The sequence below is a fragment of the Lacerta agilis genome, chromosome 16, assembly GCF_009819535.1.
Source record: "Lacerta agilis isolate rLacAgi1 chromosome 16, rLacAgi1.pri, whole genome shotgun sequence".
NCBI lineage: Eukaryota > Metazoa > Chordata > Lepidosauria > Squamata > Lacertidae > Lacerta > Lacerta agilis.
Genome location: NC_046327.1, coordinates 3,423,282 through 3,450,335, shown reverse-complemented (window position 1 = coordinate 3,450,335; position 27,054 = coordinate 3,423,282). Strand labels below are relative to the sequence as shown.

The window sequence follows — 27,054 nt, the reverse complement described above, 5'->3', positions numbered from 1 at the left end:
TTTATCTGGGCCCATTGTGCTCACCTGACAGAATGGAGATATGCATACATGCAGAGAACAAAACTCAGGCACATGTGCAAAGGAACACCCCCCCCAAATGGCTGCTCTGTTTCCTGTACACATTTCAATGGGGCCTTGTTCAGGTCTCCAAGGGTGACTCCATCAATATAATCATGCACGTTGAGCATTAATACTACAGTGATACCTCCGGTTGTGAACGGGATCTGTTCTGGAGCTCCAGTCGCATCCCGAGGAATTCGCAACTGAAGGTGGTGCTTCTGTGCATGTGCGTGTGGCGAAACCCGGAAAAATACTTCTGGATTTGCCATGTATGGATACGTAACCGGAGGTGAATGCAACTGGAGGTACCACTGTATATCTAATGCTTTCCCGTGTGAAATGGTGCACAGTTTCACCAAATGACCACTATCTATTTTAGCATACATTTGACAGGAGCTTCCCCACTGCCTGCTGCATATAATTTTCGATAATTCTAAGTAGGAACTTTTCCTTAACTTCACTTCACTTGGAAGCTGAAGAAAGAAGAAAATGAATGTAACAGAAGTGGCAGCCTCTGCAGAAAGGTTTTATATCTCCTGCTTTTAAACTTAGACAACACTGTAGATCGTATGTATAGAAATAACTTATATGGGATACTTAAAATATCAGGTAATCATTCCTTTGGAGAAGTGGGGAAATCTGTGTACATAGCAGTATGTACAGATACATAGAGATTTAATGAAAGTCCCACTATATAGTGTGCAAGCACACCGAAAATATTTGTGTGTACTAATAAAATCTATTTCCAACTATATTTCCACAGCATTATTATCATAAGTTGATGACATAATATTTCTATATTATTCCAGATAAAAAAATGGGAATGAAGATAATGTTGAGGCTCATCCACTCTTTTGTGCTAGACACAGGTCTGGGCATTCCAGGTGTGTCTCAGCGTTGTTGGTTTTTTGCAGTGTGTGTGTGTGTGTGTGTTGTCCTGGCGCTTTCCTTGGGAAAACCTGCATTTTACGGGGAAAGTGCTGAGACAAAACCCCCCCACCTGGATCTGGAAAGCCCGAAACTTTGTCTAGTATGTGTGGAGCAAAGTGTAGATGAACCCTCACTCTGCACAGAGGTCATTCATATATGTGTATTGTGTGCATATTCTTCATAAAATATGTGCTTGGTTTGCTTACATAACCTAAAACCAAAGTTAAGAAAAACCAGTTAATAAATGCGTTATTTACTGACCTGTCTCTGCTTCGCCTTGAAGGGAAGGCAGCATTACAACCAGCCACTGTGCAGACATGCATCTCTTTTAGATGCACATTCCTATAGTGGAGCTTCACGCTGTAGGAGCTCTTGAAACTCTTCTTGCACACGTAGCAGATCTTGGGATCTGGGCTTGAGCACAAATCGCCCTCTGGGGAGAACTTCTGGGGGCTGTTATAGTTGAAGGTTGAGGTGAAGCTCTCATGAAGTGCAGCCATACTGGCACTGCCTCCGTTGTAAAGTCCATATTGGCTCATGTAGAACATCTCATAGGTAGGGTCAGTAAATTCTTCCTTCACCTTAACTTCATCCTGGTGCGAGATGCCGTGGTGGTTTTCATCAGGCCTGTCGTGGTTCATCATGGACGTGTGGTTTCTTTCATGCATCATGGGTTCATCGCCTTCCATGGATTCCTCGCACAGTTTTGGTTCTGAGGATTCTGACTCGTTTTCATAGTCTCTCTCGTGCTCTTGATCTTCTGACGTCATGCTATCTGCCCTTCTCAGCTCCGTCCTCGAAATGCACCTGTTCCTCCCGTTTTTTGAGAAGTCTTTCACAGACAACCCAGGGCTCATTTCTTCCTGAGAGTGACAGTGATTGTCATGACCACCATCGTTAGTCACACTCCGGTTATCGTTGACATCCTCATCTTCGTCATCAAACTCGTCTGCGGTGTCAATAACTTCCTTCTCTATTTTTACAGGCATGCTGGACTTCCTTGGCTTCTTCTTAGGGGCAAGGTCAGCATTTCCCTCTTGCGTGGGCATCATCAACGCAGGGGCTGTTGATTCTGAAGGCGGCAGAGGGAGCTGCTCTACGGTGCCAGCTGCTGGCATTAAAGGGCTAGTCGGCAATGAGGTTGGAGGGCTCACCATCTCACCTGGCGTAAGTAAACTTCTGTAAAAAGGAGGAACAGGCTGCACAGTCTTTAAAGCTGGGAACACAAGTTGGCTAGGCAAAGGGTTTTGCAGCACAGGATCTAGCGGGGGAGTGGTAAAACCCATTGGAGGCCGGCCAGGGCTTGTTAACGTTAAGCTGGACTTTGTACTTGCTATGACAGGGGTAGCGGCGCCTGATGTAGCGCGGATGAGATCCTTGTCTCGATTGTTCCTTAGCATGGGCATATGAAGTCGGGGATTGGGGTTAGCACTGTGACGGTTGCGACTTCTGAGCGAGCTGAAGACCATGTTGCAGCCTTCAATCGTACACCTGTGCTTGATCTTAAGATGGACAGCATTGTAGTGGATTTTGAGGGTGCCCTTGTCGTAAAAGGTTTTGCCACATGCATTGCAGAAGACTCTCCCTTTCCGCGACGCTGACCCCATCCTCCTCATCCTATGAATTCTGAAAGAGCTTTTCGTATGTTCCGGCTTGGACAAATCGTTGATAGGGGTGGACGTCTGAACGGGGGACACGGATGCTGGCTCAGATTTGGGCTCTACATTTGTGATGCTGGTCAAGGCGTTCCTGCTGGATGTCTGCTCGTTCTTGAAAGGTGCTGGGGAGACTTCGGACTCGCTGCTTTCGTTGTATTCATTCTGGGTCGATAGGCTCGGCTCGCGTAGTCTCAGTGTGGGCTGTTCCAGCAGGAGGCCGTTCGGTGGCAAACCCAGCAGAGGGGCAGAGACTGGATTTATGTACTGAAATGGAAGCAGGAATGCGAGGCTGTTGGGGATGTTTTCAAAATGATGGATGCTGGAAGGGTTGCTGTTCTCCAGGTGAGCAAGGAGACTCGGGCTCCTGGTTCGATTATTGCTTTCAATAAAAGTCCTTATGTCTGAGTCTGCCTTTGAAGATGGAACAGCTACTGCCTGCCCTTCTTTTTCTTGAATTGCCATCAGCTCCACGATGGATTTGGTTTCCCCGAACCTCAGAAACTGCTGAAGGGTAATAATCTCTTCTTCCCTGGACATGATGGCCCAGCGGTCCAGCACTTTGCCTGCAGCATCCTAGAGGCCATATCAAAGAAACAACAAAGACAAACACAAAAGAAGAAAACCTTATTGATTCTGCATAATTATCGACTTCGATTGAAACTGCTGTGCTGGCTGCTCATCAAACGCTAAGCTCAGAAAAAACTACATGCAAACACTGTGTTCATAGAAGTTGGTCCACAAAGCAAACTTTGCTACCATGCAAATGCGCGAATTAGAGTCATAGTTAAAGAAACAGAGTGGTTTAATAATGTCAAAGCAAACAAAAATGTAGACTACTGGGGCTTTGTGATCTAAAATACCTTCAATAGGGCCTGTTTAACAGCAAAGATCTTTTGTGCTGTGCAACTGTTTAACATTCATAAGAATGGGAGATGAACTCTTGCTGAGAGCTAGACTGCAAGTGCAGAAGACTGCACTTTATTTCTTATTAAATACTGGCACTATAGGAAATATTTAAGTAAATAAATTTAATAGAATGTGCTTTTTGGAAAATATGCAACTAAATGAAACTGAGAGTGTATTAAAAGAAAATACATTGTTAGGAATTCAAATTGTCTGAGGCAGAAATTTAAAAAGGTAGTACAGTATAAAATATTAAGTTTTATTTTACGTTTTTTCCTAGAGTAATATTTAAAGCTGAATTTTACACCAGCTCACATCAAAAGCCTTGGCAAATCCTACTCTTTTGACTCATGGAGCTGGTGTGTTACAGGCCATTGGCTATAATCTGAGTTTGGTTAGAGCTAAAATATGAAGGCTTTCTGCCATTTAAAAAAATAAAATAAAGGACAGTTGCAAATACTTCTTGAACATTTGATAGTTGCAGCTAACATAAATGTGTAAAAATGTTGTCTCTTAACACAGCCTTCCGATAGCAAGAGAAAAGTCCAAGGAGAATACACATCAGTAATCACCAGACTATCTGTTGTTAAATATACATTAAAAAGCATTTCACACTTTCATTTTTGCTAGTAAGTATGAGATTTGCCTCGAGGTAGGACTTAAAAATTCCGCACTGTAATGTCAAGCTCTCCACTGCAGCATCTATGGATTAAAAAGCACTAGAATGTTTAGATAATAAATACATCATTGCACCGGCTACTTTCTTAGTTAGGTTATTGCCAGCCATGTTTCCACCTTCATAATTCACCAGCAAACCTTTTCCAGAGCACCAAGCTGGGAATGTTTTAGTGACTCCTGCTGAGATGCTTCCCTAAGTAGGGCTTAAACACAAACACAGAAAGATCCACAATGATCGCTCTCTAGAAAACATACAAGACAACCAAAGTATCCGTAAAAGCAGAATGATGGCAAAGACTATGTTTCTTCTTCCCGCCCCCGCCCCCAAGTTAAAAAGCACAGCACGCCTTTACAAAGCACACAATTAACATATGGGACTTGCAAACTATGGGAACAAGCCGCTGTATACCCTCCTCCAGTCTACTTCTAAAGTTTCCAGAGGAATCAGGCTGCCCATGTGTAGAGAGAGAGAGATAGTGCCAGACTGTTTTTAATTATTAAATTTCGATCCCGCCCTTCATCTGAAGATCACAGGGTGGTTCACAATAGCATATAAATGGGCTATTTCATTTTTGTAGCATGTAACAGGGAAGTTTTTAATCTGTGACGTTTTAATGTATTTTAATATTTGTTGGAAGCCCCCCCAGATGAAACCCAGCCAGATGGGCGGGGTACAAATAAATTATTATTATTATTATTATTATTATTATTATTATTATTATTATTATTATTATAGTATGAATTGGGAGGGTGGTTAGACACATATGGGCCTAGTTTGCACGACACAGGAAGCCAAATCTTTGCTCAGGGAGAGATTGCACGAGTGTGTAGCTCCTAGAGAGGAGATTGCAGCTGCTGCATTCCTCCCCGGTGCTAGATGGACTGTTGTTCTGACCCAGCACTTATAGACTAGCAATAGTTACATTCAGTATAAATGTAAAACCTTACTCACTTCATGGCACGAAGGTATTCAGAAACCCTGCCTGGCCATGGCCTGCTTCTGGGTTGCAACACTATGAAGATTCACTGAGATACAAGTCCCGCTGAAATGTGCATTCTGATGCAAGGAGCTTGTTTATTTCAGGGCTGATTCTGAACAAATGTCTCCCCAACCTCCCCTGAAGGAATACATGTGAAGAGTATTAGGATGGAATGCAAAATCCATGGTTGCATTCCTAGGTAACATTTTTCATGTGTACTGCCCCAGAGATATTCCCCAGTGGAGGAGAAATGTTCTGTTGGAATCAGGTGTTCAGGCCAGGATGAAATGCTAGAAAGCCAGTTAAGATGGACACTGGCACATTATGAACATGTGCAAGGGTGGTGCACGATCTGTATGTGGATGGCTGGCTCTGAAGCCCGACAATGTGAAGCAGGGGGGTGGGATCTTAAAACTGGCAGGTGGCACACAGAAGATGGAAAAAGCCTTCAGACAAAGGGATCACATGATCTTAACCTTCCATTTATTGTTATCTAGCACTGTGTAACTCAAGGACAGAACAGGAAAGCTACAGCTGGGTTATTCCACTGAAAGCTGGAAGGTGGTGTTTTTCCAAAATAGTCTGGCAGGCTGCTCGACTTGCTCCCACAAGTCATCTGGCTGCAGGGGCGTAGCAAGGTAAATTGGTACCCGGGGGCATGGGAAGGTCAGGTGGTACCCGGTGCGGAAAATTTCTTGTCAACCCCCCCATTGATCCCCCCCCCGTGCAAAAATTGTTTTGCGTTATTTCATATTTTCTTACAAAGGAATAATAACAAGTAATAATCATAATAATAAACTTTTATTTATATCCCACCCTCCCCAGCCAAAGTCGGGCTCAGGTTGGCTAAAATCAAACAATAATTAAATTACCTCCTAAAAACATCTCAAAATCAAATTAAGTCTAATTAGATGGCTTTCCACAGGGTTAGGGTTGGGAACAGTAAGTGTTCTCTGAACTGAAATTTCAGCCTTCATGACATAGGAAAACAGCCAAGTGAACAGCTATTTTGGTGGAGGAGGGTCAAGATATTAACCGATATGCATGAAAATTCATATATAGCTATATAATCCCTAGTATAGTAAAATAAGACCTTCAGAGCAGGCATTTAAAAAAAAAAAGTTAAAAAAAAAATAATTTTTTTCCAAAAATTTTTGTTCCTTGATAATTTGTCACCCCCTCCATTATGGAACCCGGGGCGGCCCCCCGCCCCCTTGCTACGCCTCTGCCTGGCTGAGAGTTCTTGAGTGTGTTCTGCATTTGTGTGTGCCCTACCCTGTGGTACCTGTTGGTGGTTAAAGAGAGGTCTCTTGTCCAGAAGACCTCTGTAGGCGGGACTTTCTTTTCCTCAGCTGGAACTCACCAGAACTCAGTTCCTGCACATCTCAGGTGGGCGCCATTATAAGTGAACAGGAGAGGAGTCCATGGTGAGTTCTGGCACCTCTTTTTTTTTCTAGAAAAACAGCACAGCCTTTATGTACCTGTAAATGTCCATTAATATAAATGGCATCTCACAATCCGGCCACACAGAGAGTAGAGCAGGAAGCAGAGTCATGCCTGCTGGCAAGACATCACAGAGTATGGCCAAAATCAATCCCGAATCTGTTCTTAGAGAACAACTGCAAATATATCCAATCTAATTTATCAATCCACGCTGGTGTAGCATGGCAAGACAGATACCAAAACTCTCCTTAGCTCATTACTGCAGGCTATTTCCACATAGCCTTGTAAAGGAAGCATTTTTTTTCACAAGACCGGCTGAGAATGAATGACCTCATATGGGCTGACAGCGTTCGTAAGTCTCTTGCCTTTCCTAAATGAATTGACCAGTCATCCCGGGGTAGCCTTTGAAATATGCCACGGATGTACAGTTTGATCTTATGTATATTTACTAGGAAGTAAGCCTCATTGTGTTCAGTTGGCTTCCTAGCCAGGTTAAGTGTTCATTGCCTAAGTTACTGCCATACTGAATGCTATGTCTGAATCCTAGTTCTGTTTATATAGCATGCATGTTCAGAGCAACATTTATGTTTAGAGTTACTCAGTTTACTCTGCTTCCATGTCTACACCCTTCCCATTTACCCTAACACGCTAAAGTTTGCACCTGTTTCAAATGAATCATAGCAACATGAAAGCTAACTGAGAACAATTCTCCAAGCGAACCTTCAGTTGTGTGTGTGTGTGGTGTTTTTTTTTTAAAAAGATGTCGCCATGCTAATAATAATACTTTGATTGTTTATACCCCACCCATGTGGCTGGATTGTACCAGCCACTCTGGGCAGCTTCCAACACATATAAAAACATAATAAAACATCAAACATTAAAAATCTCCCTATACAGGGCTGCCTCAAGATGTCTTCTAAAAGCTGTGTAGTTATTTATCGCCTTGACATCTGATGGGAGGGCATTCCACAGGGCGGGCAGCATTGCCGAGAAGGTCCTCTGCCTGGTTCCCTGTAACCTCACTTCTTGCAATGAGGGAACCACCAGAAGGTCTGAACTGAACAATGGGGGTGGAGACTCTCCTTCAGGTATACCGGGCTGAGGCTGAACTTACCATATGCTCATGCTATATGTTCATCAACATAAATTATGAACTGATCAACATTTCCACGGATGGGGAACCAAAGGCGATTCTTATTTTGAAATCTTCAAATGAGGCAGTAGCTTTTATCGCAGCTGATCAGTGAATTCATCTTGTTTTGCTACTATTTCATTTCAGAAAACGGAGCCAGGCTTGAAATATTTCATATAGTAGAACAAACATGTGCTGTGTTATAATAAAAGCTAAATGTTCACAAAACACTAGCTTTTTTCTGTCATAATTCAGAACTGGATAAAGGGAAATAGGAATATTTCAAGATTTTAAAAAAGTTGTAAGAGACAAAGACAAACATCTATTTGGACTGTGCTTCAAATTCCTTGGTGTAATGTAACACCTGGCTTGATGTTCACATTGTTTCTGGAATGTATGTGGTCTCTTGCTTCTCTTATGATCTTCTCTCAATGACAATGAATTTTAGAAACAGTTCCACTTTTCAGTACAAATGTTTCCAATCCGAATCGTTTCCATAAACTCCTTAATGAATCAGACAATTATATTGTGACCATGCAGGCAAATCATGGACTATCAAGGCGGAGACCACCATGCCATACCCTTGCAGCTTAAAGAGATACTTCTGTTTGTCGAGCCTTCTAAGACTGATTTCTACATACTAGTTGTTCCCTCTTGATTTCAGAAAAAGGGCGACAAATATCTCTAAACCATGTAATATGAACCTCCAACAGCGTAAGACTTACAACCCTAAATTATTTTCTCCCTCAGTCCAAACAAACATACATTTCTCTCTCTCTTTCTCTAACGGTATGAACAAATATTTCCAGAACTGTGTACACATTTATTATCGGGTCAGGGAAACAGTGCCAGAGTTAATCATCTTGCATTCATCTTCTGATTTTTGCCGAGCTGAAGGTTACAATGATGCACACCAAGACGTGTGAGGATACATCTCTCCCTTACCGTGTGGGTCATCTATGAACGAGTGATGAACGCCGAATGATTATCTCAGGCAATACAAATTGGGTTGGAAAAGATGACCTCTCACACCAAGATTCAGTGTAATTTTCAGAAGTTTAATTGGGGGAGGGGGTGCCCTGTGGACGGGAACGAGAAAGTAGGAGATATGATTTCCTGAGGGCTTCTGCTTCATAAATCATTTTTTTGATACGACACGGAAGCTTTTACACCTTGTTTAAGAGACAAACAATGTTTTCCAGGCAACATTTTCTATTGCGGCTTGTTCTAAAATGATCTTGGATTTGATCCCCGACCCCATTTAATGCAGATTTGAAAATATTCTCTGATCCACAATATCCTTAGCCAACTGCTAATTGTTATATATCTCTCTAATTTGCTTTTTGGCATAGCTAACTAAAGGCAAATGTATGCATACATGCATACATCTCAGGCATTCGCTGAAAGGTAATCATACAGGAGATGAAATTAATTTTTTAAAAGGTTAAAATGGGGGGGGGAAAGGATCCTTTAAAAATTGTAATTCTGGGAAGCACTTAGGGAATACTTTTTGTCACTGTTGTGATAGTTTCTGAGAAGTACTTAAACTTATTTCGTTAGCATTTATTCCATTAACAAAGTGACTACTTGGTACATGGCAACTAAAGATGTGAAGGTGCGTAACAGACATAAGACGTTGTCTTTTACAGCGCAATCCTATCCTTAGGCAGAAATCCTACCCATGCTTACCTGGAAGTAAATCCTAGTGAGCTCAGTAGCACTTACTTTTGAGTAGACATTCATAAGACCGAACTTTTAGTAAAGTAGGGTTGCCATATTTCAAAAAGTGAGAATCCAGCCAAGTTGTTGAGCTTTTCTTTTCCTCCAGAAAATCTAAACTTCCTACACGGTTGCCATATGCCTGGGTTTCCCCAGACATTTTTTACCAATTTTCAGAAATTCTGCCCTTACGCTATTTCTGACAGACAAATCCTGGACGTACAGCCGCCCTAAGTAAAGTATGCCTACTGCCACCAGGTTTCCACTCTAGCTACATCCTTTCAAAGACAATGTCAAACTAAAGCTCTACATAATTTCCACCACGAACTACAATTTGATTACAGGTAGGTAGCCGTGTTGGTCTGCCGTAGTCGGGAAAAAATCCTTCCAGTAGGTGCTACTGGAAGGAATTTTTTTTTATTTTTGTTTTCTTTCGACTACAATTTGATGTCATTATTTTGCTCTGCTTTCCAAGAGTATCTTGGAATTAAAATGTTAAATTGTTGTCCTTCTGGAATTAGATCTGTAGCCCACACCCTTTCAAGCTGACAAACTCTGGTTCAGGCTGACCAGACATAGGGGGCACGCCAGTTCACAACAAGTTGCTGGAGATTACAAGAATCAGACCTACAGTGCCTTCTGTAGTATATAGAGTCAGCAAGTGATTATACACAATGTCTCACATCCAGTGCCGGATTTACATATAAGCTAAGCAAGCTATAGCTTAGGACCCCACTCTCTTGGGGGCCCCCAAAAAAATTAAAGGGGAAAAAAACTGGATGTACATTTCCAAAATATAAGATAAAAAACAAATAAAATAAAACCTACATACAGTTAGAGCTTAATAATTATTTCACTATTCATATACTTCTTAATTGTATTTCAGTTGATAAAATACATATTTTTGTTATGTGCAATGGCTTTAGATACCTATTAGGTCCATAAATTACCATAGAGCATATATTCAACACAAAAAAACAGTGACAATTTGTTGTTGACAAAGGACATCTAAAGGGCCCCATTACCTTTAAGTAGCTTAGGGCCTCATCAAACCTCAATTCAGCCTTGCTCACATCAGCAGAAACCTGTAAGCCAGTTAAACCAACAATGAATTGGCCCACGTGCCTCAGTATTGTCTGTACGAACTTGCCGTGGGTGTTCGGGGTTTCAGACAAGAATCTCTACCAGCTCTATTTGGAAATGCCATGGTTTGAACCTGAGACTTTCTGTCTGCAAATCTATCGCTGCATGCCAGTGAGCAGCTGAGTTGCATGGTCTGGATCATGGCATGAGTCAGTTTCCTGCCAGATGGCCTGTGAAGACCAGACTGCAGCCTGGTATAACTGCTGTGCAAGCATTTCCAGGTTTGGAAGAGGTAGCGTTGTTATCCAGCCACGTAAGAGCATTTTCAGTTTGCGTGCCCCACCTCTCCTTGGTCCTATGTCAAAGCCCACCCACCCCAAAAGAAAATCCTGGAGCAAGCACAGTTGCTATCCACTGTATTTCTGCATATTTTTAATTTACTTTGTGACTCATGCCCGAGAGAACACAGTCAAAACTGGGTACCAGTTCAGACATGCAAGGATTTGACAAACATTTGTAATAAATCAATCTTTTAGTGTGGTGCCACCCAAACTTTGGGACTCCCAGTCTACTGAGAGGCAGGTGCCCTCACTAGACTCTTTTCAGCACCTGCCCAAAACAATTTTGTTTAGGCAAACCTACCCAGAAATGTAGTATGTTGGCTTCGTTTTTTTTTTAGCTCATCATAGGCTATTTTAATTTTTTTGAGTGTTTTAAAGAGTTGTTTTTACCCTTTTCATTTACTGATAATTTTTTTACATTCTATTTGTAAACCGCTTTAAATGTTGTTTTTGTTAACAATCAAACACTATGTAAACATTGTGAAATAAATAAATAAGATTGCCAGGCAGTAAGAGTCTGAGATACAGCATTGACCTGAGGGGAATAAACATGGGGGCTACAGAACTGAAAAAAAGAAGATGAGGAACAGATGAGAAAACAGAGTAAAACAAAAAAAGGAGTACCACAATCAGTCTAACACATGATATAGAACTGAAGCAGACCTCTAATGATCACAGACCTCTAAGACTTTGGCTTTAAATCTCTGCACCCCCAGCAGCAGAGAGACTGTCTAACAAAGTACTTAAGCACTGGTCCCATGCTGATTTCAAAAGGCACAATCTACCAGATCCCCAATTAATACCACTACATTCAGGATACGGATTTTCTCTAGAGGTCTCCAGTAATTCTCATTCTGATATGAATCTTCCGTGTTCCATAAGCTCCAGTCTACCTTAAATCTCCATAATAATTACTCTCTTTACAACATTCTGAATGCTTGGCCCTGAAGGACTGCGGTATAATGAGGTGAAGCATTTGCAACAAATTATATGAAAATGCACAAAGTGAAATGAATGTGTCTCTCTTGATTAAATGAAGTTCTGGCCCAGAGAGAAAAGTTGGAAAATACACGACAACAAAGAGAATAAGTTGGGGCAGTGCAATTCTGCATGAATTTTAAGAGGCTGGCTTTACTTTGCTGTGTACATTTCCACCCTCCAAATGAGGAGCCAGCTAGCAGCAAGCTAACCAATTGGGAAATATGGAAATGTGCTCCCTTAATTCCTATTGAAGGACTAGGGCAATTATTTAGAAAATGTCCTAATTGAGATAGTAGTAGGTCTCGATACAAGGTAGTACCTTCACCCAAATTAGAACAGTTCCTAGTGTAACAGTATAGTGTGCCCTGCCATTGTTTCTTGGGCTGAATAGATGATGGAAGAATACGGGAAAACACACAAAGGAGCCACCAAACAGCACACAACTGAACAATAGGCATCACCACCAAACATTATTATATAATGCTAAATGTGATGGCAATCATCATGGAATCCACAGGCAGAAGATTAGATCTGACAGCTCAGACACCCAATATGCTAAAAAAAGGGAGGGGTGTCTGACACAATTGCAAACAGAAGCAATGCTTCATGGTATTGAGCTTCTACTTGATTCCCATGGGGTCATGATCATGCCAGCACCACTGCCAGCTACCATCCACAACTGTACGCTGCCCATAATATAAGTAGGTCCACAGGCCTGGGCCATGGTGTTGTGTATCTAAGGTCCTTCTGCAGTGGTTTATATTTGAGAATACTGGAACTGTTGCGCCACTGAAAATAGCAAAGTCAATCCTGAGGTCTGCATGATTCTAATCCAGAAAAAAATGTAGTGTCTGAACAAGGCTTAATAGTCAATTCAAATGACTCTTCCCCCTGTTGCAGTTACTTTGTAGAGAGGATCCAAATGGATGAACAATGGTTCAACAGGTATGCTGATTTGAGGTCAACTTGACCTGGAAAGTTCTCATAAATCAAGAATAGTCTCAGTATGTACAGAGGTCATTTATGGAAGCAGGATTCACACAGAACGTGCATCCTAAAGTGATGTCAAAATCCCCCCACAAGGTGGAATAAAAATGTGGACACTCAGAAGACTTTATATTCTCTTGGGTTAGTATACAATGGACAGATATGCAGCTCAGCTTTTCTTTCTTTTCTTTTTTTTAAAAAAACCCATCAGCTTTCCTACTTTCCAAAAATAAAATGGTAGCACATATATGCAGAGCTTCTCACTCAGTTGGAGAAGAGAAGGGAAACTCCTGCCAAAAGTAGCAAATTAGTTAGCAAGGGTGTGGAACTCCCTGTGCGAATAGGTCTAAAATAATCCTAATTTATACAATTAGGATTTGCTTTCAGAAAACAGTTTTTTTTAGCTCTGTAGCTCAAATAACTTTATAACAAAACACAAGTTTCAAGATTTAAAAACATATTGTTTGATTTTTATTAACATATTCACTTTGGTATGGACTAGTCTTGATTATGGGCCTGATGAGACTGCATTCTTCTTCTTCTTCTTAGCACTAATCTGTATTGCAATTGTATTTTTTAAGTTATGGTACACATTTATGGCTTTAAAACTCTAATTGATCTCCCTTCACTGAATCCTGTCAGGGCAAGGTATCACCTTCAAAAAACCCAACTTTCTAGGAAGACCAATCCTTTTTTTACCAATAGTACTCTTGAGATTTCCCCCCAAAGCCTATTCAATGCTCCTTTTAGAAAACCTCAAGAAACCTTAAATGCACAATGAATCACAACAATTTGAGCAGTACATCTCCTCTTGCTCTCTATAGATTGCTTCCACTATCTTAAACATAGCAAGAACCAAGGTTGGCATCTCCTGCAAATCCTTTGCTATCTTTGTGAGACCCTAAAGGCATGGCCAAGTAATTGGGAGCAGGACAGAAGATCAACAGAAGAGTGTAATGGACACATTCCCAGAAAACGCTGTCTAGGTTTCCCAAAGCACTGTCTAGGTTACAAACTGTTTCTGATTCATCCTTTCCTGAATCACGAGAATCTGAAATGTTTTCATCAACTCAGATTGATAAACAAGTAATTTGTCCTCTACGGAGGACTGAAGATGCAGTGATGTAGCTGTTTTAAGGGATTTAGATAATTGCAGATACCAAGGTGAAGAAGAAGAAGAAGAGTTTGGATTTGATATCCCGCTTTTCACTACCCGAAGGAGTCTCAAAGCGGCTAACATTCTCCTTTCCCTTCCTCCCCCACAACAAACACTCTGAGAGGTGAGTGGGGCTGAGAGACTTCGAAGAAGTGTGACTAGCCCAAGGTCACCCAGCAGCTGCATGTGGAGGAGCGGAGACGTGAACCCGGTTCACCAGATAACGAGTCTACCGCTCTTAACAACTACACCACACTGGCTCTGGAGCCAACAGCAAGGACACAGCCCTGCTCAGGGACTTTGCATTTGAGAAGCATTTCAAAAGCTGGGTATATGTGGATATGTGGCCAGAAGGAAACATCATCAGTGGTGATGATGCATGGTGATGATGGGGATAACAGAAGGATTAGAACATTGCTATCCTCTCCATGGCTCCAACTAGATTTCCTCATTACTGGCTAGACTTGCTCATTACCAAATATGGGTTCAGTTTCCTGTTCTGCTGTGAGCACTGACCTCAGCAGAGGCGAAGGTACACTGGACAGCTCCATGCAGGACTCAGGCTGGAGAGTTCAGGACAGCAGTGCCCAGATGTTGCTTCTACAGCAGTAATCCCCAGCTTGAGCTTTAAATAAGAACTGCAGCTCTGTCAAAGTAGGTAGCTCAGCCTTTGCTGAGAGAAGCCTCTTCATTAAAAGGGATCCAGCCTGATCTATTCATGGACTCCGATAGACGGTGGGAAATTATGGTCGTATTAGAGCAAAGGAGGGGAATATTTTGGCCCTCCAACTCCCCTCATCCCCATCAAACATGGCCAATGTCAAGGGATGATAGGAGTTGTCATTCAGCAACATCTGGAAGGCACAGTGTTTGGAGAAGTGCTTCTAGTTGGGTTGCCAAACAGGATTCCCCTCATATAGGGGGTGGTCCCTATGTTCCCATGCCTGTATGTGTGTGTTGGGCCAAGACATGCAGCTGCTATGCATGAGACCATAGAAGGGTATGGCTGGTGTCCATTTCATTGTTAGGGCAGCCCACTCCTCCCTCAACCTGGGAGGGGTGTATGTTTTCCTCTTCTGCCTAGAAACTTCTGCTATTTGTATTTGCACATGGGCACTTGCAGGCAGCTTTAACGCTGAGGCTTCAAAGAAAACTGGGGATAATAAATAATTATTTCTCCAGGAGCATCTTCAGAGTCCTTCACATGGTTGATGTGCTTGCTGCAGAGGTGAACACCTTTGAAAGACTTTGTAGGCCCACACAGCGCTCTATGGCCAGGTTTTCACTGTCATGTTGAAAATTATCTCCATTGATCCATTCAATTCATGAAATGTGATTATATGTCAGCAATGGTACAGTGGTACCTTGGTAGTTGAACGGCTTGGCTTCCAAACAAATTGGCTCCCGGATGTCGCAAACCTGGAAGTGGGTGTTCTGGCTTGCGAACGTTTTTGGAAGCTGAACGTCTGACGCAGCTTCTGATTGAGTGCGGGAAGCTCCTGCAGCCAATCAGAAGCTGTGCCTTGGTTTTCGAACAGTTCCGGGAGTCAAGCAGACTCCCAGAATGGATTGAATTCGAGAACCAGAAGAATTCAGAGATCCAATTTCTGCCTTTGGCATTCTTTTAATGGCAATGCCCTGTTGCTGGCAATCACATGCCAACAAGGCTATAATTCTTGCCAGAAATGAAACATGTTATGTTTGGATCATGAAGAAGAGCACCAGAGTGCAAGAATGACACGCACGCACACACAAACAAAGCAGAGATTGGTGAAATATTGGCATACACGGAAGCACAGGTTGAGTTATATATCTGAACATATTATGGAACTTGAAATGCAAAAGAAAAATGAGGGGGGAAATGTGTTGTGGCGGACAAGGTAATAGTAACTGTGCTGCATGACTTAATACCCTCTTGTCCCAGCAGTCCTGACTTTGTAGGCAGCCCACTTCTCCACATTAACAGTAGTCATTTGGAGAGCAGCAAACGTGCCATTAGAAGCACTTTTACAAGTGTATATTCATCCACCAATTAGCTTAATGTGGCCGCTTTCTGCATATTTTCTATCCAGGCCTGCACAAATCTTATTAATATTTCCCCCTAGCGCTTTGACAGATTACCTTGTCATTATGCATCCTGGAGCCTTTTAAACAATATGGGTAAACTACTGTTTGCGAGGTTAATGACAATTATCCCCTAATTACTGCATAAGTCACTCAGTCCACTTTATCTCACAGGCAGGGTTCTGCTCTGTGTATCTGCCATTGTGTCACCGTAAATGAATCTTGTATAGCTATGTTTATCTGTCGTTGCCTTGTAAATTACACTGACAGAAGAATGAACAAATTACTGGGTATCATCACTTAAATACCACTTCTGGGTTTTTTATTATTATTATTATTAAAGGGGAAACGGCAAGAGCCGTGCCTGGATCCTTATTATTTATTTGTTACTGTTGTTGTTTTTTTTTGGGGGGGGGGGAGCTGAATGAACTAAAATAAAGAACTAAACCCAGCACCCTGCCCTAAGAACCATTTGTCATGTTTTAATTTCTGTGCTGAGAGGCTAATAAGATGGAATTCAGCAGGAGGCTCCAGAAGTGGTAGAGACAAGCAAGAGAGGGATAAAAAGGCGCTGCAATAGTAATGCTGTTATTAATTTATGACAGCTGCCTCGGTCACATTTTCTAGGACTGAATGTAGCTCGCCATAGTCCAGGGCCCGAATTTTCAGGTTTCAGTGCCTGGGCTGAGTCTCAGACCATTTGAAGCAAGAAGTTAATGTGTTTGTATGGAAACCTTCTGGGAAAGAACCATTTCCTAGTTTCTCCCCTGCTGCAGACACATACAGGTGAAACTCGAAAATTTAGAATATTGTGGAAAGGTTCATTTCTTTCAGTAATTCAACTTAAAAAGTGAAACTTATATATGAGATAGTCTCATGACATGCAAAGCGAGATATGTCAAGCCTTTATTTGTTATAATTGTGATGGTTATGGCATACAGCTGATGAGAACCCAAAATTAACAATTTCAACTTTGGGGTTCTCATCAGCTGTACTCCATAATCATCACAATTATAACAAACAAAGGCTTGACATATCTCGCGTTGCATGTCATGAGTCTATCTCATATATTAAACTCCAGTAGCTAATGAAAACAATTGCTTACATAAATGGAATTTTCCACAATATTCTAATTTTTCGAGTTTCACCTGTATGCTTTTTCCTTCCTTTGCAGCTTATTCCTGCTGTTGCCTGCAAAGGGGTTCCTGGGAGACCAGTGCTTACACTAATCATGAACTTACACTAATCATGAACTGTGATGCCTATAGATCTTGGTTCAGCTGCTGGTGTGTTGATGGCCGGACAAACCTAGATGGCAGACGCATCTTCTACTGCCACTTCCCTCAACCCGACTCCCTGCATCAGCCACACCCAACACTGAGAATAGTTAGGTATTATGGGTGTTGTCGTTCAGCAACAGCTGAAGAGCAACAGATTGGGGCAGGCTGTGAGACTGCAATCACTCAAGACTGGTTTGAAGTCAGGCACCAGCATAAGCAGGAACTTGAGGCACCTGGCTACATCGTGGTCCAATGATGGAAGCTAGCCTGGTGGCCTACTCAGGATTGTGGGTTCGGATGCTGCAGAGCCCTCTCCGGGCACAGAAAGAGGTGTGCAACCACTGTGTTCTCTTCTACATTTTTTTTTGCTGTAAAAACTAATGTCAGTACAGCTGCCAGTCTCTTCAAAACATAGCACTAAGGGGCAATGCTTCTGGTCTGTGGAAGAGTAGGGTTCGTGAAGGGTTGAGCTCCCCCCACGAAATCCCACTTCTATTTCCATGAAAATTAAGCACTGTATGAGTTGTACTACAATACAGTGGCTTGTTTTTCTTATTGAAAAGGTGGCTAACCTGTGGCCGTCCTGATGTTGCCGGAGGGCCACTGAATTAATAGTTTCAAAACACCATGAACATTTATAAACATGACCTTGGCATTCGTCATGCCTTCTAAACTATTCCCCCCCCCCCCAGGAAAAATAAGCTCAGCTTATTTTCTGAAGCAAGCTGACATGAGCTGGAAGAAGTTGGCCAACTCTAATGAGTAACAGAGATTGTTGCACTGCATTTTCTTGCTGGGATTTGCTGCCACTGGGATTTCCCAGGAGTTGACACCCTGAAAATACCACACAGCACAGAACTAGAAATGACAAGCTCCAGACTGATATTGTCTCTATGCCAAGGATTAGAGAAAACCTCAATTGTCCAGAACGAAAATTGATTTCTGGCAAATTTAAACTCTGTGCGGCGATACAAAATTGCTCCTTGGTGAAAGGGAAACTACTGCCATATTTGAGTGCCATGCACCACTACATTAATGCCATCTGCTTAACTGATAAGCTCTAGAAGGCTCTCTGAGGAGGAAGCCATCTAGCAAGAGTTCTGCATGTGAAGTGGCTAATAAGGCTGTGCCGAAACCTGCCATTCTTTGTTAAATAAACGTTTCATGATATAATAGCAGTAGGTGACAGACTGACAATAATAGAGATTATAGCCCCTTCTCTTCCAATAGGACAGGTGTCACTTATTCACAGGTGAACCGTCTTATTCACAGCACCTCAGCCTAAGAAGCCTTTAGGATTTCTCCATTTTTCAGTCTACAGAGGCCCATTTAATAGATATTCACCTTCTGTACTTGAAAGATACTAAGGAAGTCCAGCTCTTCTTCTGAATGCATTTAAACCCCATTTTGGAATGTGGATAGCATTTACACACACAACATAATGGCATGTATGCCTGTAATGCCTCATATTGCATCTGACACTATGATTTACTTACATGCACTTCTGAAACCTATGCTAACATTTGACCACAACATTGGGATAAAACTGAGTGATATTAGGGGGGGAGGTTTTGATTGTTAAATGTTGTTATAAATAGCATCACTCTGTTTAAATCTGCTCTACCGTCAGTTACAGTTAAGAAAAGTGAAAAGTTTTAAAAAAGAAACTTTAGATTAGTGTAAGTAATACAACTGCACAGCAGAGATGTTTTTAGCTTATGTTACAGTAACATGTGCTTTTCTTCATTAGCGTTATGACATAATAATAATAATAATAATAATAATAATAATAATAATAATATGGTGGGTAACCTAAGAGAAGTTTAAAACTGACAATCCAGACTGAAATTCATGCATATATACAATACCTCTCATCATGGCTTCAGGGTAGATGGGAAGAATGAGCTGAAGCAGAATAAAGAAGGGAATTAAGAGAGAGGGAAAACTGAAAATTTTTACAGTGGTACCTCGGGTTACAGATGCTTCAGGTTACAGACTCCGCTAGCCCAGAAATAGTACCTCTGGTTAAGAACTTTGCTTCAGGATGAGAACGGAAATCGTGCGGCAGCAACGGGAGGCCCCATTAGCTAAAGTGGTACCTCAGGTTAAGAACAGTTTCAGGTTAAGAACGGACCTCCAGAATGAGTTAAGTTCTTAACCCGCGGTACCACTGTATTGCCCTTTAAGTATGTGCTGTCTCAAGGACTGTCATCCCAGCAGAACCACCTGGGGACCTCTCAATGCAAACTCCACATCTGCCCCTTACTTTTCCATGTGGTTTCCTACGTTCATTAAGACAAAAGACATATAAACCTGCCTTCAAGTCAATAAGCAGTCAAAATGTGCTTTGAAAGTAAAATGCAAAAGTTTGGAGTAAAGTTAAATGCAGTAGCATGAAGGACATTAGTAATAATAATAATAATAATGCTGCCTTTTTATCCAGCCTTTATTTAGCCTTTGAACTTCCCTGTTTGGAATTTTTTTGGTCCTTTGCATGGCAGAGACAAGTGTTGCCTTAAACAAGTGGGCTGTGACATGACAGGAGCATTCTGAAAAACATGCTAAACCTAATGTTAATGAGAAACGGTGTTAAATGGAATTGAAAAGGCTTTTTTAAATTAATGTATATTTAAAAAGCCAAACGCAGTGCTAATCGCAGACCAGATTTTTGTCAAATATATTTGTGGAATATGCTTGGTCTCAGCATCCTTCTATGGTCTTCTTCATTTTGGGGTCTTTCCTTTTGCTGAACCACCCAGGGGGGAAAACAATTTATTTGTTTAATCAGTAGCTATAATTCCTTAAGTTTTAAAATACCATAGCAGCACCGCAGATGACAAGTCTCCACATTTCCAGATCACACTGGGGCCCAGATGTCTTTAGTGGGGCAAAACTAAAAGAAGTGGAGTAGCAATCAAAATGTAGGAAACATTGGTGACTTTGGTTAGGAAGTCCTGCAGCTGACATTAAGCCCAACGAAGGCTTTGTCAATCTATCAACAAGGCAGCAAATGTTGGGTTTATCGCTCTGGTATACTTCAGGGCCTGGGATTAAACTCCACTGAACACAGTTGGCTTACTAAGTGTGGCTGTGCCCAGGTCTTGCTGGTGGGCTTCCATGGGCCTCTGGTTGTAAACTGTGAGAGTGGGATGCTGGACCAGATGTGCTGTTGGCATGATCTAGCATGGCGATTCTTGAGTTCTTTATGTATATGAAAGCCTCATTTCACCCGCCTCCTTTTTATGAACAGAGAAAATGGGATTCGTTTGCACAGGCCTCAACGATACCTGCGGAAATGGTGAACTTCATTGAGTTTTGCCAGAGACGATTTACATCTCTGTGCAAGTATTTTCTTGGATCTATAGTTGATTCAAAAGGCAAGTGGCACTTTGTGAAGACAAACCCAGCAGGTGGTAAAGGTCAAGGTGAGCAGGAAAGTAATCTTAAATTCAAAATGTGTATACCGTTAATGAGCCTGATCACTTGGGGCATTAGCTATGTGAGATACTGTAGTGCCATTGCAGTTGGATGGTAGGATGTTGCTACCAAAATGCTGTGGAAGTAGTTAGACATTTAGCCTAACACATTATTATATTTATTAAACTCCACTGAACACAGTTGGCTTACTCACTTCTGAGTAAACATTTACAGAAGGCATCCCCAAGATGGAGCCCAACAACAGCTCTAATCAGCCCCAGCCAGAACGGCCAATGGTCACACACAATGAGAGTTGGTAGTTCAAAATACCCAGAGGTCAACCTTGATGGTACAGAACAATCTTGTACAATTCTGTGGGTCCAATTACACGTGACACTGGTAGGACTAGTTTGAACTTTGTGTAATCATTAGTGGGGGGTTAGCATTCATATTATTAGCAAACGGAAGTGTGGGTACTTTGTACTTCAGACAAAACGGTCAGGAATTTGAGTGGAGTTGACTTCTCCTGCTGACTGGACTTGCCACAGTACTTTCTCCAAACGCCTTAGTCAAGCATTTCTGCTTGCTTCAGTGGCCTGACAGAAGCTTCTGGAAGCTCACAAGCGGGTTGCGAAAGTGATTTCAGCAATCCCCTGTAGTTTAGAGAAGAGATGAAGAACCTGTGGCCTACCTACCCATCAGCCCCAGCCACCATGACCAATGATCAGGGATGGTATTGTGCAGGAACATCTAGAGAGCCACTGCTTCCCCATTACTGCATCATCATCATCATCATCATCATCATTATTTTATATACCACCCTTCATTATAAGATCTCGCAGTGGTTCACAAAATAAAATACAAGATAAAAAGAGGAATTGCCTCTTTCTGACAGGAACCGGTGCATTAATGTGTGATCCATTGGCTACTGCACAGGCCTGAAAGTGCTGCAACCTCCCTCGTTTATTTAAAAATATTAGGGCAGACCCACTTAATTTTCTGCAAGTAAGTCCAGAAGTCATGTTCTTCAGACGGCGCACAAGATAGCGAACTGAGTGGGTGCTCTATCTGATATGCTCTACGGTCAGCCTTCTGAGAATGTCTGAAAGATCATTTGCTAGCAGATGCTCTGGGGCTTTTTGCTTTCAGAGGGATGAAGCTGGAAGAAGGGCAGTGCTGGCGGCAGGGTCAGCCTGCTCACAGAAGCATTTTCAGTGGTGATGGCAGCTGGGTGGGTTGGGGAGGTGAAGGGCTAGATACAAGATCCCAGAGGGATGACTGAAGTAACACAACCCCCCTGTATACTGAACACATGGGTCAGAAAACTAAGGCCCGCGGGCCGGATCAGGCCCAATTGCCTTCTGGATCCAGCCTGCGGATGGTCTGGGAATCGCCGCGTGGATTGCCAGCGTGCCCCTTCTTTACCTCTCCCTCCCATGGCGCCGGCGGTGCCTCCTCCCTCCCTCCTCCTGGCTTCTCCCCGCCCTGCCTAGAGGAGGAAGGGGGCTGGGCTTTGTTGGTGCCAGCAGCAGCAGCACTCGAGCAGCCGTCATTTTAAGCAGCCCCTCTCCGGAGCCCTTTCGCGCGCCACTCATCGTCCCTCTGTCACCACTGCCGCCAGCCCCTGCCGCTCGCAAGACACAGGTAAGCAGCCACCGGGGCTCGTGGTGCTCTTGCATCTTTTTGTTTCTTTTCCAAAATATAGACCGGCCCCCCACAAGGTCTGAGGGACAGTGGGCCGCCCCCCTGCTGAAAAAGTTTGCTGACCCCTGATTTAGCACCTTCCCCAATTATTTTTCTTAAGATGTGGGATTGCTCATCTGATAGTAAACGATCATTTAAAAAAAACCAAGAAAGGTTGTCCTGGATACGAGTTAAAACCTTTTAGTCCAGAATTCTGTTTCTAGCAGCGGCTAGCTAGGCAGATGACAGTAGAATAGAATAGAATAGAATAGAATAGAATAGAATAGAATAGAATAGAATTTTATTTACGGCCATAGGCCCATACAGATGACAGTAAGTGATATATCTATGGGCAACCTCTTAATACAAAGCAAGGAAAAGAAGGGGGAACTTTATATAAAGAAAAAAGAAGCATCAGTTTGGGCCGTGGTTATACAAACGAACTTTTGTTCTTCACGAACACATTTTTAGAGAAGGAAGAATTGCCTTATCACTCCAATTCTGAACACAGTGCATCAGAAAGAGGCTGAGCTCAATGCTACAGAAAAATTGCAATTAGAATCTATTACATGCATCTTTTACATTCATATTTATCTGATCTATTGCAAATTAAATCAGCGGCAAATGGGTTCTCCTTAGATAGCTAGGAGGAAAACCAACCGCTTAATAACTGGTGTTATGGGGTAGAAGTTGTTGCTTTCTGATTCCCACCCCGCTGCTTTATTTTCATTTGTTTCTGGGTAGATTGATATTTTTTTTAAGTACATGAAAATAACTACATGATTGAAAACGTATGAAAAACAACGTGTGCACATCTGCGTCCATACACTTTGTGGAGGGGAGTCATACTGTACTTGTGCAAGACAATAATAGTTGGTCTCTAAGGTGCTACGGGAAGGAATTTTTTATTTTGTTTTGACTACGGCAGATCAACACGGCTACCTACCTGTAACAAAAACATATTCACAGAAGGTTCTTCCTTGAACAGTCTCACTGTGAAGTTAATGCAATTTATCACTATACTTTGCGCAAAAGCCAATTTGCAGATTGAAAAGTGCCTCTTTAAAATTTTGTGTGGGACATCACTAGTATTCGCGCATAACAACAGCACCCCAGACCTAACAAACCTCCTATGCAATTTAAGAAGCGTTCAGTCATAGCAAGTTACAATTTAAAACAACGTAGCCTGAGTTTGAGCCTACGATCTTCCACAGGTGGGTACATGGCATATACAATTTTTACTTTCAGAATTAGTAAATTTGTGGAAACAAGGTCATATCAATACTTGACTGAATATCACAAAATATATACTGCCACCTATTGTGCCTTGATACAGCCAAGGTAAAAGCAGTACTTGCAACTCTTAATTTCATTTTATGCAGTTAAAAAAAAATGTATATACGCTCCACTTTACATGGAGACTTGATTTTAAAATAGTGTGTGCTGCATCAACTTTGGCAAGGATTTGGTTCTGCACCCCCTTTATATAACAAAGAGTGGGGAAAGCCCTATAAGTTGCCAAGTCATGTTAAATCAGCAACACTGCTGTTGCTATGCAATCAATGACTAGGTTTGTTTATGGTATGCTTTAAACTTAGGGCATTGTAATTAATTTAGGCTTGGGAAATTAAACAGTCAGGATGACCTGATACCTGGTGGTCTTAATCAACACAGGATGAAGAAGAGGACCACACCTTAGGGGGGGGGAATCCATTAATCAAAACAAATTATAGTATGCGAACACCATCAAAGCAATCCTGCATGCATTGAAATGATCACACAGGAGAGCAAATAAAGCTGCAGTGCTGCAGGAGGAGGCAGAAATAGCAGTGAGTAGAACTGGCAGTGCATGGAGCAACAGAAATTAAGGATAGCCTAGCAAGAGGATGGCGTTTTTCATATATGATGTGCTGGAGGAACTGGCCCTGGAGAAGGGATTAACTTCCTTCAGGAGCGTTAATCACCCCATGAATAAGACAAGCCAACAGGTGCCTGGTCAGCCAAGCCAGTTGCTACAGTAGCAGCCCAATGCCATCTATATAAGTAATTAAGGCATGCCAGCTCATTGCTCTGAGCGTCAGTCTTGAGTTGGAGTCTGCGTTACATCTTGAATTGCTGGAGCAGCAGGTGTGTGTGTGTGTGTGTGTGTGTGTGTGTGTGTGTGTATCTGCAAACTGTGTTACTGAAGCCTTATCTTCTACAGCAGTAAACTATATTGGACCTTAAGCTGCCTCTGTGTGGTAACTGGAACTGGGGGCAACTTCCGCCACGTATCACAAGCAGTAATAGCTTTTGGGACAGCTAGATAGGAACAAGAGTGCCTGTCTGAGGCAACAAATTGGATCTACACAAATGACTGCCTTTCCAATGCCACTCCACAATATGCTTTCCTGGTTAAACAATAATGCATGCCCATAAATTTGTATTCCGAAAGAAAGAAAGAAAGAAAGAAAGAAAGAAAAGCAGAAGGAATGGAACTAAGGTCCAGTACTGCCCCAGCAATCAGATTTGATCAGAATGCTGATTCATTTAAAAAGAGTGGTTTCCAGGCTGCCAACACCCCACAAGTGGGAAGTGAAAGTTGGGATTTTTACCGCTAGTGCTTGAGTTAACTTACACTATCTACTAATTTTACTACCAGTACTTTGGCCACCTCATGAGAAGAGAAGACTCCCTGGAAAAGACCCTGATGTTGGGAAAGATGGAGGGCACAAGGAGAAGGGGACGACAGAGGATGAGATGGTTGGACAGTGTTCTCGAAGCTACCAACATGAGTCTGACCAAACTGCGGGAGGCAGTGGAAGACAGAAGTGCCTGGCGTGCTCTGGTCCATGGGGTCACGAAGAGTTGGACACGACTGAATGACTGAACAACAACAACAACATCATCTACTAATTTTATCTTCTTATGCTATATACCGGTATGCCTTTTCAGTAGAAGCTCCTCATCTACAGAGCTTTAGGTTGCTAGTTAAGATGCATCTTCTGGGTCAGGCATTTGGTGAGGGAAGAGACCAGATTGCTGCTGCTATTAATAATGGTTCCTTAGTTATTTGCTATGTGTGGTTTTCTTTTTTTTAAAGGAGTGCATAATTTTATGGATTTTTATCCATTTTTCCTGTTGCAAACCAACCTGTGATTTGTGCAAAGGGCAGTACATAAATCACCACCTAAGTAAAATAAGATAAAATACACAGTACAGAAATGCTCACAGCTGAGCTAACTGCTGTGATAAGCAAGCTTTTGAATTTGCATGAGTAAATGAGAGAGCCCTCTCTTTCTCATGTGGAACCCCTAAGCTGCTCCCTGTGATCACCTCTACAGCTTCCTTACAAATCTGTGTAAACGTGGAATGAAAAGTGGGGTTTACACTTTGCTTGGTTCCCCTTCAGCTAGGGGCCTGGAAGAAATGCCGACAAAAGAGGATTGGACAGTGAAACTGATGGAATATGCAGAACTGGACAAAATGACGGGAAGAATCCGGGAACAGCGGGAACAGAAATTCATCAAAGACTGGTTAAAGTTTACGAACTATTTGATTAACAATTCACAGTTGAATACGTTAATAGGACTTCAAGAAGCTTTGTAGTTAATGTGTAGAAATATTATTGTAATTATGGTAGTGAGAGTGAGTAAGAGATTTATGATAATGTAAGCAATGGTAGATTTAAGAAGTATAACACTAAGATATAAATCTGAATGCCATGTGGAAGGTCTGAGGGAAGTCATGGCTATGATAGCCAAAACTGATAAATGAATGTGAATGTATATTTTATTTTTTGTAGTAATTTAGTATAAAATAATAAAAATTATTTTTTTTTTTTAAAAAAAGAAAGAGTACTGGGCAAACTATCAAAACAAAAGAAAAACACTCCCAAGGTTTAGAGAAAGGAGAAGGCAAGCCGGAACTGGAAGGGGGGGGGAGAGAATATGGGAAGCCTACTGAGAGTTGGGTGGGAAAAACAAATAAGTTTCCTTCCTATTTTCCCCACTCACTTTTTCAGTCATTATCAGTGATGATCAAATATTTGGCAAAATTATCAAGTCCACTCTCCTACTTGCGGTGTGAAACAGAACATTAAGAGAGCATCATTCATTTTAAAGAACTTTGTGTTACCACAAAGCAACAAGGAGAAGGTTTTTTGTTTTATCATCTTATACTTCCATCCCACTTCATGGCTCAGTTGCTTTCATAAAATCATAGAAACCTAAGACTGAAACTCCAAAACAGATTAGCCTAACCAGCCAATGGAAGACATAACCACTAGCCTAAACCCTCCAACATTTCTCAGATGAAAATAGGAACATCCTATTCCATAACAACAACAACAACAACAACAACAACAACGATGTTATTTACACTCTGTTCATCTGACTGGGCTGCCGCAGCCACTCTGGGCAACTTCCAACACATATGAAAACATTAAACATGAAAAAAACTTCCCTATACAAGGCTGCCTTCAGATGTCTTCTAAAGGTTGCATAGTTACTTATCTTCTTGGCTTGGAGGTCACATAACTCCATACCCTGTAATATTTCTCTGCTGAAAATAGGGATGTC

At 41.9% G+C, this 27,054-nt stretch overlaps 1 protein-coding gene across 9 annotated transcripts in view; it reads right to left on the bottom strand.

Annotated features, from left to right (window-relative positions):
• The window catches only part of BNC2 (basonuclin 2), a 363,914-nt gene that overhangs the window by 22,806 nt on the left and 314,054 nt on the right, over nt 1-27,054 (bottom strand). For all 9 annotated transcript variants that reach the window (XM_033173620.1, XM_033173619.1, XM_033173617.1 and 6 more), the window contains one exon: nt 1,252-3,221. In XM_033173620.1, coding sequence (XP_033029511.1) covers nt 1,252-3,221 — 1,970 coding nt within the window. The remainder of the gene's footprint in view (nt 1-1,251; nt 3,222-27,054) is intronic.